The 15,132-nt window shown below is 37.5% G+C and overlaps 1 protein-coding gene across 2 annotated transcripts in view; it reads right to left on the reverse strand.

Annotated features, from left to right (window-relative positions):
- The window catches only part of LOC146003928 (max dimerization protein 1-like), a 182,852-nt gene extending 168,983 nt beyond the window's left edge, over positions 1-13,869 (reverse strand). For both annotated transcript variants that reach the window (XM_083142432.1, XM_083142433.1), the window contains exons 1-2: positions 13,706-13,869; positions 13,494-13,584 (exon numbers count right to left, since the gene is read on the reverse strand). In XM_083142432.1, the coding sequence (XP_082998558.1) occupies positions 13,494-13,584; positions 13,706-13,760 (146 nt within the window). In that variant the 5' untranslated portion in view covers positions 13,761-13,869. The remainder of the gene's footprint in view (positions 1-13,493; positions 13,585-13,705) is intronic.
- Between the last annotated feature and the right edge of the window lie 1,263 nt (positions 13,870-15,132).

The following is a 15,132-nucleotide window of genomic DNA, read 5'->3' on the forward strand; positions in this document are numbered from 1 at the left end:
GTTCATATTTTTCATTAATAGATATAACCTTTGATTTTTCTTCTCATTAATAGACATAACCTTTGATCCTTCTTCTATTTTTATTTTTTACGTTATTTTATACTTTTTTATACTTTTTAATATGCTTAAGTATGTGTAAATTCCTTTGTACTCAAAATTATACATGTAACTGACCTATCCCATATCATAGTGCTATTTGTACTCATATGATCAAATGAATGGAAATATATCTATACTTTCACCTGAACTATAACAATCTCTTATGCTGGCATAGTCAAACAATATATCCAAAAATGCATACATGATAATAGATTGATGGAAAGTACATTACTCAAGCTTATTAGTGACTAAGCCTCCAGATATATACAAATTAGAGATAATACCCTTAGTATTTATTTATCTGAAAGTTTTAAAATGGGTTAATCTCTCTTGAAAATTGTACTATGATTTGTACATAGACTTTGCAGTTTAATTTAAACTTGTCTTGTAAATAGCTACGAGGGTACTAAATTAAGGTTGATCAACTACAACATGAAGTACAGAAAGCAGGTAGAATAGACCTACTTTGGTATATGAGAATGTTCTCGCATCTTTCACATGTAACATGCAAAAACATGTTAAATAAATAAATATTATAAGAGAGCAATAAGTCAGCCTTAGAATTAAAGCCTTAGATCCACTCACTTATCAAATTCAAATTCAGATTTTTGTCAGAGGCACAGTTTGCCAAATGAATTAATATAATATTAAAATGTCATTGGTTTCTTGAAACATTTAATTTGTTATAAATGTATATATTGGTTTCCAATGAGACAGACTTAAGTACCCTATCCTACATTGATCTGGTATAGTAAGATTGATTATTAAACATACTGTCGAAATAGCATTATTAAATCTCACCATGAGAAATAGAAAGCAGAGGGGGAAAAACAGTACAAAGCCAGGTGGCTTGAAGAGGTCATATTATTAAATCAATCAATAATCATTCTTTTCTTTTTCCATATTGCTAGCCACTTGGCACTCTACTAATTTAGTGAAAATAACAGTAGATACTGATATGATTGCTTGTTTGGTCCATCACACAATACAGGCATAAGGCCTTAACAAAAACAAAGTCGAAAACAGGACATCAACAAGACAACAAAACACTTGTACAAAATTTCTCCTCACTCAGTTTCTAAAACCTGGGTACAAAATCCGAGGGGGGGGGATGTCCCCCACCAAAAATTTCAAGGGGGGAGGGAGAGTTTTTGTTGCAACAACAAAAGATAAGCAATTAGTGTTGACTTCAAATATACTTTACTTAGGATAATATAAAAAACACACAGAAAGTAGTGTGGCTGTGAGTGTCGAATGCTTGCTCTCTCTCTCTCTCTAAACAAAAAAATTAAAAATAATACATTGAACTATTTAGTAATTAACTTTTATATTTAATAACATTATAAATATGTATTTTATATATATATAAAATACGAGGGTCACTATTTATATTTTGAGCCTTGGCAACACTGATTGAAGTTAGGCGCGATTTGACAATTGCACGAAATCGTCTGGCATTACTGACCATAACGTACTTCAAATGTTTTGTCAATAGCTTCATTTGTGTTGTTTATGTTGCCTTGGAGATTGCGCGACAACAATAAAATGGAATTAACTCGTGAACATTTTCGTGCGAAGATTTTTTACGATTTTCGACGCGGATTATCAAGACAAGAGTGCATCGATCAACTTACTTCCACATTTGGCGATGAAGCCCCATCCTTTGCCACTGTGAAACGCTGGTATAACGAATTTAATCGTGGCCGCCATTCGCTCAAGAAAACATTGATGCTGTGCAAAACCTAATACTGCAAGATCGTCATGAGACATACTGTGAGATTGAGGCAACCATAGGCATTAGTTCCACCAGCATATATAAAATATTACATGATCATTTAGCTGTGAGAAAGGTATGTTCTCGTTGGATCCCACACAATTTGACAAAAACTCAAAAAGACGCTCGCGTCAATTGCTGCAAACAAATGCTCAATAAATACAATCGTGGTGCTTCAAAAGACGTATATAAGATTGCAACAGGTGACGAATCATGGATATATGCATATGAGCCCGAACGTAAACAGCAGTCGACTGTATGGGTGTTTCAAGATTAACCCAATCCAACAAAAGTTGTTCGCGCTCGAACCACATCGAAACAAATGGTCGCCTGTTTTTTTGGGAAAACTGGTCATGTGGCAACTGTGCCTTTAGAGGAACGTAGAACGGTCAACTCTGAATGGTACACAACAATTTGTTTGCCAGAGGTCTTCGGTCAAATACGGAAAACAAACAAATGCCGTCGGATCATTCTTCATCAAGACAATGCCAGCTGTCACACATCTCATCTAACAACCGACTTTATGAACAGTCAAAAAATCGAATTGATGGGTCATCCGACGTACAGTCCTGATTTGGCACCCAATGACTTCTTCTTGTTCCCGAATGTCAAGAATAAATTGCGTGGACAACGATTTTCGTCGGCGGAAGACGCCGTTGATGCGTTCAAAAACCATATTATGGAGGTGTCTCAAGAAGATTGGAAAAACTGCTTTGACAAATGGTTCGAACGAATGCAAAAGTGTATTGACCATAAAGGAGAATACTTCGAAAAACAATAAAGCAGTTTTCAATGCCAAATTCCTGTTTTTTCATTGTTAGGCTCAAAATATAAATAGTGACCCTCGTATGTGTGTAGATTAAGATTTTCCTCCCCCCAGTCTTTAGTGACAAATACTTTCCAGGGCTTCTTATTGAGAACTAGAATGATATATCGACACCGATAAAATCTTCGTACACAGAGGCTGTAAAGGGGCACTAACTACATGTTACATGTAACAACATGGCCTCAAAGTATTGTACTGGTTATGGTCGAGGCACAAGGGGCTTGTAGCTCGCTAGACTGCTGTCACCGGGATGTACAGTGGGATCCATGAGTATTACCATGCAAATTGTCCATGACTATTTTCTTTTATTTTTCTCTTACATCCTGTGTGTTTTTAAGCGATGGATTTTTATGCATACTTGTGCAGAAGTTGTCAACAGCTTGTTATGAGTTTTCTTTTAATTCTTGAGTCAAATAAAGTGCACGAACATGGTGACGGACAATTTGCATGGTAATACTCATGGATCCCAGTGTACTACATGGAAGCATGGAAGTGGACTTGACTTCTGGATGCCTTCACAGAAGGTCGCCTCTTGCATGTCTGGACACTGGTGTGAAATGGCAGGTTGTGCAACATTCAAGTAAATGATATTACACATTTGTTGTACATGAAGAACAAATGTTCTCAGGAATGTCAAATGAAGATAACAATTCGCAGGAATGCAATCAACGCTGGTCGCCCAATAGATCAGACAACATACTGTTATGTGACAGTTTACAATTGTTTGATTATGACAAGATGAAGTCACATATATGGAGAACATGCAGACTCCAGACTTGTGATCAGATTCAGCAGGTGTCTACTATCTTATTCGACTGTGCTTTGTCGGAAATATTGGGCATACCACATTAGAACTAAATGTCAGTCAATTATGTAGAATAGATAATGTGGGTCTGATCAATTTGGTAAGCAGCCCAAGAACCAATTAATAACTCAAGAATTCAACATGTTATTACCATACCATATGGAAGAATGCACAAAGGCACAAAGCAAACACATACACCATCTTTACATAAAGCAGCTCAGTTCTCAAAACGTTCATTAGCAATGGAATAATACATGCCCTGCCTGAATAATCTGCACTTTTAATTAGGTTGAAGTGTTAGTGCACAAGCAATGGGCACAATTAAAGAATAATACAGAGGTTTCCAACATCCCATTTGAATAAAACTATAAAACAGACAATCACAAAATAATTAAATGGAATAATGCTGAAAACACATGAAATGCCCAGACTCAGTACTCAATGCAGTGTAATCCTTAAATTACCTCACAAAACTTCCCAAGCCCTTACTGTGCATAAATTAATTTTTCATGATTGCAAAAAATACAAGATTTTTAAACCGAGAATAATCTTTCAGATGTTGTGATGCTTACAAAATAACATGAAACATCACCGCATGTAAAAGCAAAACCGAGCAACTACAAACAACCTTAACAAAACAATCCACTGAAGTTAACTCAAGCAAAATCAACCTGGTGCAAACTGTACTTAATTTCCATAGAAGGCAGTTATCAAGTTAATATGAGGGAAAGTCCGAAAATAAGTTTCCCCCCAGTTTTGCCAGGGAAATCGTACAGCAATGGGGGAAACCAGGCTGTGTTGGAACACAACAGACACCCATACACCTGTGGGTGAAGTACGACCACGATCCAACAGATGGCATGAGCATAGTGCATGCAAACGAGGGGATGTGCCTCTCAGTTGTGGCCCGGCAGATATGGAGAGAAGGTGCATGTTGAATTCGTGGTCAAAGGAGGAAGTGAGAGCGGTTGTCCGGTATGAATGGGCACGTGGAGTATCGGGAGCAGAAATTCATAACGGCCTAGTGGAAGTGTATGGATCAGAAGTGATGTCGAAACAAATGGTGTGGATATGGTGTCGCCAATTCAGTGAGGGGCGTGAGCAAGTGCAGGACACACCTCGATCTGGTTGGACGCATTCGTCCACTACAGACGAAAACGTCAGGTTGGTGGATGACATGATTAAAGCGAACAGGCTTTAATCATCACCATCAATGATGTCGCTGAAGAACTGGGAATAGAGCATGCGCGAGCTCACAAGATCATCCAAGACATGCTTCAGTACAGGAAAGTGTCAGCACGATGGGTGCCCCGTCAACTCACCCAAGAACATGTGGACCAGCGCATGGGAGTCAGTTTGGAGCATCTCACGCGTTATCACAGGGAAGGAAATGAGTTTCTCTTTCGGATTGTGACGGGGGATGAAACGTGGGTCCACCATAGCACATCCAAATCGAAGGCCACATCAATGGAGTGGAAACATCCATCATCTCCTGTCCGGAAGAAGTTCAAGACAACCCCCTTGGCAGGTAAGGTGCTTCTCACAGTTTTTTGGGATGCCCATGGTGTTTTGTTGCTGGACTTTTGCACGTTACTGTTGCACCCTGTCCAAATTGAAGCAGGCTATCCGGCGTAGGCAGCCTGGCCTTCTCACATCTGGCATGCTGTTGTTGGATGACAATGCGAAACCGCACTCGGCGAGGGCTACGCAACACCATCTCGCAACCCTTGGTTGGGAGCACCTTACCCATCCGCCGTACAGTCCCGATCTCGCACCGAGTGACTTCCATCTGTTTCTGGCTTTGAAGAAGGCTCTCGGAGGAAGGCACTTTGGAAGCAATGCTGAGGTGACACATTTCGTGCAACACTTCTTCCGTATACAGGACACTCATTTTTTCCAAGAGGGTTTTTTGAAGCTTATCAAGCGGTATGACAAAATGTCTGAATGTCCAGGGTTCCTATGTGGAAAAATAAAGTAAGTATGCTATTCCTTTTCTCATTTACATTTTTTGCTTTTCCTTCCCATCAATGTCCACAGCCACCAGGGGAAACTTTTCTCGAACTTTCCCTCGTACATAATACAATATTGAAGAGAAAAAGAACATATTCATCATGGGATTTATAAATATTCTTCCCACAGAAGGGTTTATAACATAAATTTATAAAATGGATCGTTGTGTCATACCTTTTATCCAACACTACATTTGGTAACACTCACATCTTTCCTTGGACAACTATGGCAGCACTTATAATCAGAAATAAATCTGAAATTCAAACAGGTGGAAAAAAAAAGTCCAATTATGTGCTGCAGGGTTTATTCAACTACCACTGCAGATTGTAAGCATAATCTCAACACTTTAAACACAGTATGATTGATAGTAGTTATGAGTATATAATGGCATGTCTGTGAAGGAGCCTTTAAATTACATAACTATATTATTCTGGTCAGAACAATAAAAGTTGTCCAACAAGGATCCAATGTGAGAGCAATGCTTAATTATAAAGTGGAAAATAAAAATATAAAAGTGTCCTGCAAAGAAGAAACACCTACGAATGAAGCAAATTTTCTTAAACTTGATGAATATAAACACTCCTTCGAGTTATTTGAATGTGATTTCAGCTGCAAATACCTGTGGACACGAAAATGTTGGCTCGCATACGTTATTGTTGTTTTTAACACACAAATCACAAAAACTCGCCACCCTCACCAAATGAGGTTGAACTGGGAATTGGAGAATTGTAGCCCACAATCAACACCACCGCTGCTTGAACAACGTTGACCAAAGTGTTCACTTGTATTGTTGTGAATGCCATTTCAGTTTCTTCCTGAAGTACTGCCAGCATAGCTGGTATGTCGACTCAACATTGTGTTAAATTTAAACTGTGCTTCATGACACCAAACTATCCCCCCCCCCAAAAAAATACTCCTCATCCTCTCCTAGCACATTTTGGAACCATTCACAATATGCACCCTGCGATCAGGGTCCTCTTCATTCAGTGTGTGTAATAATCTTGGGATGAAAACTTCCCATTTTGCTGTTTGAAGAATGCTTCCGAGTTGTTGCCCTCTGAAATTTTCCTTGTGCAAATCACACACATCAATCGTATCATGAATGTGTGCAATTATTAGGCATGTTGAAGGTTTTGTTGCATACACATGCCTCCATTGTCATACTTCCACAAGGTCCTCAAATTTCAAACCCCACTTCAAAATAGTCTTGCGCTCATCGAATGCACATCCACCATATTCTTTGACAGTCTTGCCCGTCACATGGTGATGTTAGCATTCATTTGATTAACGCTATCTCTTGAGCGAACATCATACTACACATTGCTAACATAATTAAAATAAACTTCGAAAAGTAATACATAGATAACATTCCTTAAAATGTGTTCACATCTTTTGGCACTATTAAATCTCTGTTACAGTATCTTCACAAAGAATTATTTCCATATATCAAAGCACTAAATGTGGCCATACGTGTGGACTACCTCACTAATAAACAACAAAGCAACTCGCAGCATACTATAAAGCACATAACCTGTTACACACAACCAGCATGGTGTGAAATCAGCCAGAGGTTGTTCCTGGTTGCAACTTGTGCAGAGGTGGAGAGAAGTCAACAAGAAGAATACAAACAGAAATTGAGTGCTTCATATATTCATGAAGGGGAGATAATATGTTGAACTTCAATTGAAGGTGTCTCACTGAAGTGGATACTTATATGAAAGTGTGTGTACAGTAAACAAAAAAAAAATGTACCAGCATGGTCAGTTTCAATTTTCTGGGAGACATACAGGCTTGCCTACTCATGTGCAAGCTGAAGTGATGTGAATAGACTCAAACCAGGCACATACAACAGGTTACTTTCATTCTGATTTCCTTAGAATCAATTTGCCATTAATGGGTCCCCTCCCTTGCAACCAGTTATATTACATTACATTGGAAGTAACATGTTAAGAACATGCTTAAAGTAATACCAACACTAGCTTTTCTGACAACAGACTGCCCAGGTCAGGTTTTCGGAATTCGTGAATATAACACTACCATTTATCCTTAATGCCCAGGTCATAACTTTGTGTACAACATGGAAAAACTAATGCAATGTATTGTGATAGACCTTACAATTTGTGAGCTGCACAAGTCGAACACATTTTTATTTTCCACACGCTATATGCTGGCAAGGAAAATGGGGAGCAGGAAAGCGACCAATCCAGCATAGTAGTTCCTCCCCTCGACGCCGTAACTCTCTGCACCACCGCTGTCGCCTGGTTGGTCTGCTGCACATTCAACACTCCCCACTTTCCTTGCCAGCATATATAGTGTTACCAGGCGTTCAGTTTTTCCTCGACATGTCCTACATTTTAGCCTTATGTCCAGAAGGAATTTCTAAAATATCATAAATGTCCTTCATTTTGAGTATAACATAATATTAATTAGGAAAATACGTGTTTCAGTTAAACCAAGAGAAATCATGCAAGTCTATGGACTTCACTCCCAAACTCCAGTGAAATTTACTTTGATTCTGTGATTACCCAAAAAGAAAAAGTCTATGCTAGAACAAAAACAGAAGCAATTAACGAACAAAGTTATGTGGCCACATCCTGATTATATATGAGTAGAATTTCTATCCTTGGTGTTTATACTGATGGAACAAGGTGTTTCCTCATTCAATATTTTGATTTTAAAGCACGGGGTATAGAGAACAAAAATGTTGAGTTGAACTAAAAAGTAGCCTACATGAAACTTCTGGAACCATTCCACGTTATAATGAGAAAGCACAACAGTGTCACGAGAGAAATATTTTTTCCAAAAAATCTGTAAAAACTTGATACTGGGGTTCAGTATAATTTCAAAGAGTTTGACTCTTCAGTCTCTCATAAATATACCGGGTGTCCGAGAAGTCTTTGTATGAAAACAAAAATTAACTGTATCCGCTATATGCAACATAGACATGAAAAAATAGTACCAAAATGTTCGGAAACTATTCAAGTTTTTTTTGTTTCAGATTTCTGTACTGTTGCAGTAGTGTAGCAGTGCCAGTGTCCAGCAAACCGGAAATGTACACAAATCAGAAAAAGGCTGAGTGTGTCCTGTGGTTTCACGAGAGCAGGTCACAAAAAACAGTGCAGAGACAGCTTCAAACATTGTGCGTATCTGGGGTAAAGAGCCCCCTCATGAGGTGAGGAAGTCGACCATGGGCAACCCGAAGGTGAACGTTTGGTGCGCGCTGCTGCATGACAGAATAATCGAACCATTCTTTTTCTGTGAGGACACCGTAACATCTGGAGTGTATCTCGACATGTTGCAATTGTTTGCTGTTCCTCAATTGCTAGAATACCACCCAGATGTTATCTTTCAACAAGACGGTGCACCGCCACATTGGAGTCTGGAGGTTCGTTCCTACCTTGAACAGACATTTCCTGGAAAATGGATTGGTCGAGATGGACCGACGGCGTGGCCTGAACGATCTCCAGACATAACCCCTTTAGATTTTTTTCTATGGAGTTATGTGAAAGACAATGTCTACAGAACTCCTGCATCCGATCTTGCAACTCTGCAACAACGGATAACCCAAGTCATCACATCAATCCCTCCTTTGATGTTGGCTAATGCATGGCGAAAAGTTGAATTTCGACTAGATGTACTCCGTGCTACCAAGGGTGCTCACGTGGAGATTTATTGATTTCTTTCCTATTGCCAATAAAACTTGAATAGTTTCCGAACATTTTGGTACCATTTTTTCATGTCTATGTTGCATATAGCGGATACAGTTAATTTTTGTTTTCATACAAAGACTTCTCGGACACCCGATATATTGACTAAACCTCAAATTTTGAAAAAAAAATTGTCTCCTATGAGAAGTATCAGTCAAAACAAGTAGCAAGAAGTGTGATGTGTAGTATTGATTACAAGTTTGGAAATTTTGCATTTATGAAATCATCAAGAAATCACACTTTTTTAAAGTTGAAAAGTGTAAATTTTAAATTACTTTGTAACATGTTCTGGAAATATGTATCATTTATTGAAAATGTTTTGTGCCCTACATTTCCCTGACAGCAATCTGGTAACCCTAACCATATAGAGTGGCCCCCGTAAGAATAGTGAGTGCAGCAGATGAACACACTGAATACTGTACTTAGAAGTATACAAAATGGATACACCTGAATTACGCTTAAAAAAACATGTCTGTTTGGAGATCTCCGACAATATCAATGTCACCATCTTTATAATATGGTTTGTAATCATTTGAATGCAATACCGCAAGTGTATTTTACGCTAATTAAGAAAAAAAAAACAATGTAGTGCTTGGTGTTGAGAGGACCGGAAAATACTTTAGTCTTTATAGATCATCACATGTACATGAAGTGTGCGTAGGATAGCCATTCCAAAATACATTCACTATTAGATCTTTGATTTAATGCATGAAAATAACATACAATGTCACATAATTCCACTACTAGGATAAATATGATGGTGGAATTAAGGAAAAGGAAAGAACAAAGAATGGCCGAGTTGGATCTCAAAACCAGAATCCTCAATTTAACACCTCAAACTATTCCATTCAATACTGGTCAACGAATGCGGTGAATTAAATTTGAAAAATCAGGAAACAGCACATCAACTACATTTACCAACATGCTCAATGGATAACCAGTATTTTTTGCAATTATCATCCAACAGGGTAAAAAGAAAATCATGATTAGCGCCAGACACACACATGCAACAAATATTAAGCACCTTTTTTCTAACTCTTCTATGGCACAAAAAAAGAAGAAAATCTTATGCAGCACAAACAGACGTTTCAATTACTGTAGCTCATTCTAATTTGTGAAGACCTGTACGATAATGGCCAATGAATAAAAAACACTTTTACTGACGAAATGTATTTGTCAGTATTTCAATATAGCCTAGATTGTAAATTTACAATTTTAATGTACTTTTAATTCTTGGGAAATTCGCCCTTAAGATTACCACAAAAAATTACAGTTTATGTGCAAGGGAAAATTAATAACCAACTACATTTGTATCAACCAGAGGAAATGCAAGCCTCTGGCTATTATTACATAACAGTGGTGATGGTATTTGATGTTCTGATAGAGTGGAAATACACAAAAAGCATCTCGGCGGGCCTTGACCCTCATAAGGCTGTGTAATGGAGTGAGTTACTTATTATAGCATACACATACTAACTTTACATGTGTAGGCAAATACATACCTACATACACGTATACGTGTGTGCATGCATTTATCTTCATCTTGGAAGATTCAACAGCAAAAGAAATGAAAAAAAAAACACACAGACACTTAAGAGAAGAAAGTGAACTTCGCAAAGCAACTAAGATTCTATCCTTTAATAGGTCCATTCCAGCATTACATGTGCGACATTTCACACAACATGTTAAGGTTCTAGAAACAAGATTGGATTAAAATATTCATAATATACAGATTTCTTAGAATTATGAATTACCTTGTGAACAATAGCTTAAAAACTTGAAAAGCATTAACGAAAATGTGTGTTGTGCATGAAAATATGAAAATAACATGCATTCACGAACATTTAAACCTTCATGCAATTAAAAAAAACAATAATTTTCTGATTAATACATTTTGATATTTACATGGAGTAAAACCACTTGTGGAATGTCCCAACATATCAAATGACACTATGCCCCCTCCCCCACCCTCAAAAATGAAAGTTAACCAAAAAGTGCATAATTCACACATAAAATTTCATTTCAGTCACAGTAATACATGTCAATTATTGCAAAAGCGTTGGAGGAACATAACTACAAACTGAAGCAAAGTTTTTTTAGGGGACAATACTATTATGGGGGAAAATGTGTCTAGCTTGTTCCTCCACCCTGGAAAAAATCCTGCGGACGCCCATTCCTGGTACTAATAAATCTCGTTTTTAACATATGTGAAAGCAAAACTATGAGGAAAAAACAGCCCATTCTTATTGTTGAGTAGAATAAAAAAATAAGGATTGCAAATATGTAAATCATTAAAATTACAGGTATCACTGTGTAACCTGCGCAAAACCAAAACAATAACAAAAATTCATTACTCTTCTAAACTGCTCAACATCACCAATATTTAAGAAAGTTAGATGTAGTCAGCCTATCACAATACAATAATATTGTAGGCTATGGTGGGAAAAAATGAAAATGCACCCTTTTCACAAAACACTACATATGCACAAACTCATCACAGCAAAATGTATTCCTTTCTTACAGTGATTATAAACCCCTTTTTTTTACACATACCTTTTTAATGGTCTCTTTGGGTCAAATTTATATATATTTACATACACACCTCTAAAATGACTTTTACTTCCACCCCTCCCCCAGGCTCCTAAGTGTAATGTTTTGAATTCCCCTTGTTGGACAATACTAACTCATCATCTCCAATTTCAGAATTGATAAGCTGAGAAAAACAAGAACATTTTTATTGTTCTAATCTATACTGTTACTTAGGCCTGAAGGCACAAGCCATCAAGGTCAAAGACAACATTAAATAATAATAGTGAAATTATGAAAATAGAAATAAACACACATTAAAACAATCTCATTTAACATGTGTGGATTTGTTTGTTAAGTCATTTGTAGAATGCAGAGAATATTCATAAATGATACAAATATTACATATTAATTATTTTAAAAAAGAGAGTTGCAATACTTGCACTCAAAATATGGCCTTACCTAACAATTTAATTCAGTGTTGTATATATTTTGTACATTTAGAGTGAACTATGTCGCCACAAGTCTTGCAAGGGACAAAATGTAAGGAATACTTACAATTTATATGAACCCTTCCAATTCCACAATGAACATGGATGTACTCAATAAAACTGATATACAGGCTACCACTGATAAATAGGATAGTTATTCCCATATAAGCTACAAGAAGTACTTCAGTGACATGAATGACACCATCTTGTTGAGAGGACACCTACACAACAAAGTTTGCACAAAATAAAATGTGCACTGAACACACGTTGACAGGTATTAGTAATATCTATGTCAACTACGAGGAAATGGCAGGGTTGTTTAAACTGAAACCTGCCTCCATATAAATTACTGCATGCAAGTAACGCCCCCTTCCCCCTTAAAAATCTCAAGTTTCGCCAATGAAATTCTCATGAAAATTTTACACCAAATACATTTTTTTTGCTCGTGAATGTTTAAAAAAGCACAGAATGAATGCTTACTTTTTTTTTTCTGAAAAGAAATACAACACAGCATTGTGAGTGAAAAGCAGCCAAATTTCTAAGGTTCGTCTTGACTTCGGAAATATAAACGGGCTCGCAAAAATACAATCACCACAAACAAATAGCAAAATTAATTGGACGAAATTTATTGTGAAAATCGAAGTGTATTATTGTTCATATACGAAGATTCATCACACTATATGAACATGATTTATGTACACAATCCATTTTCCAAATTCGCCCGAATGTGCGAGAAACGTAAATTCACACATCACATTTTCCATGAACTCTCCAACTGTGTAATATCAAGAACTTTGAAACTAACATTCCAAACGATGCACTCCACTCTTCCACACGCAATTCCTGGTCCTTGTCTGAAGTCCATGTTTCCTCGACAATCTTGAAATCTGAACAATACATACATCGTAAACTGTGCAACGTATTTACCAGCAGTTATTAATGAATTTACAGTACATCGAAATTCTCCTTCGCATTACTTTGATCACTTACAGCGCGAAATATGTACGAAAACATTGACTTCTTCCCTCTAAAATATACATGTACAGGAATGTCATTTTTCGCCTGAATCATCGAGACTCGGATCAATTAGCGTAATATTGCGAACTTCAAGTTATTATTCGAAAAATAAAGGCTTCACTCCATAACACAAAATAAACACAGCAGAGCCTATTGGGATGAAACGACCTATCGTTAGTTTTGTGATTTGGTTAAGAACGTAACAAGACATTAGAAATTATATGTGTAAACTTCTTACCTGTTTCCCTGAGATTTTTTTGTCTTTGGCCTCTTCGCATTCCTGAGATCATCTGGCATTGGCAGTGTTGAGGCGTAACCATGTTCGGCCTCTGAAACAAAGAAAACGCCACTCCGTCAAAATCAGCTGATTGCAGGACACAAAAGTGACATGGGAGCCATGTTGACGTGGATGTACAATTTACAAGCACAACAACCTAAGCGTAAACTTACCTCTTTCTCGCCTTTCCAAATATTCCGCAGCTTGCAATAATGCTGCAATGCTCATATTGTGTTTTTTAAAAGTAAATTCCTAAAAGAAGGAAATATATTACAAAGTTTTCGGACTACGATTCACACACGTCCGCACCCTTAAAACTCTCCTGCATTTATTGATGTCAAACGCATAGGCTCACCGAGAATCAGAATCGATATAACATGTGCTTTCATTGGCTGAAAAGAGCTCAACGTCACAAATCGCACCAATGGGCTAACGTATTCCAACCGGTGAGTCACGTGAATCTCATGCCTTGAAACAAAACAAACAGCTGAGAAAGGCTGTTGGAGGCCACTAAACGGTCGGGTTGAGAAAATTTCGAATCAATTTTTCCCCCCAATTTTCTTCCGTATATTACATAGAACGTTATCCGTTTGCGTGGCACAGCGAAACGCAGCATTCCAAAGTGAATTCGGAACCTGAAAAATATAACTTGGCTTTGTCTACAAATCTGTTTACATTATTCAACGAAAACAATACAAGTCAGAATCGCGTAATCGTTGGCGTAACACGTATTGCAGGAAGGAAACTTCAAGGACAACAATAATTAATACAGTGTTCAGGTTGCATCTGGAATATGGATAAACTACTGCACGGTAAAATAAATAAATAATCATATGTACCAATTTCAGAGGAATTACAGCATACGACGCACAGAGTAAATTGTATAATAGCACAGGTACTATACTTACGTATAGTTTATTTTTTCAGGTGCCACAATGTGCAAAACATAGCCTTTTTTATAGAGAGAACTTCCCGATAAAATTTCCTTTGGTTTGTTTATGAATTATCCACAAACTTCCAACAGGCCGCCTCCATCCTAAAATTTTTCACAAAGATTTTCACATAAAGTTTTCATTTATGGTCAATGTAGTGCCTGATTTACCTTTATTCCCCTAACATTTCCTCATGGAGGTTTTACAAATGCACTTTTGTGCTCGTTTATTTTTTGCTTCGTAAATAGGTGTAAAATACAACACGATAAACCACTAGAGGCTATGATAAACAATTATGAGATCTGACAGTAGCATTCAAAAATTAAAAATACTGTTCACCCACAGTAGCGACGATTGGGTGCCAAAAATTGGGGGGGGGGAGGAGGAGGTCAAGGGTAGTTGATTCTCTCTTGGTAGACAATGTTTAGGGGCAAAAAGTGGCTGGCAACTGCTCCCCACGTTCCTCTAATCGCCCCCGCCCCACTGTTCACCAATCAGATATGCTCCCTTCAACATTATACTCAATCGCTCCCCACTAATATCCTCTGTTGTTTTAAGTTCCCTTGATGTACAGAAAGGCTAATCGAGACTGGGCCTACAGCTTAAGATTCGAATCACTATGTGTCTCTATCAAACCCGGAACCCGTTGATTACAAGGTGACGTTACG

The sequence above is a fragment of the Lepisma saccharinum genome, chromosome 21, assembly GCF_977018435.1.
Source record: "Lepisma saccharinum chromosome 21, izLepSacc3.1, whole genome shotgun sequence".
Classification (NCBI taxonomy): Eukaryota; Metazoa; Arthropoda; class Insecta; order Zygentoma; family Lepismatidae; genus Lepisma; species Lepisma saccharinum.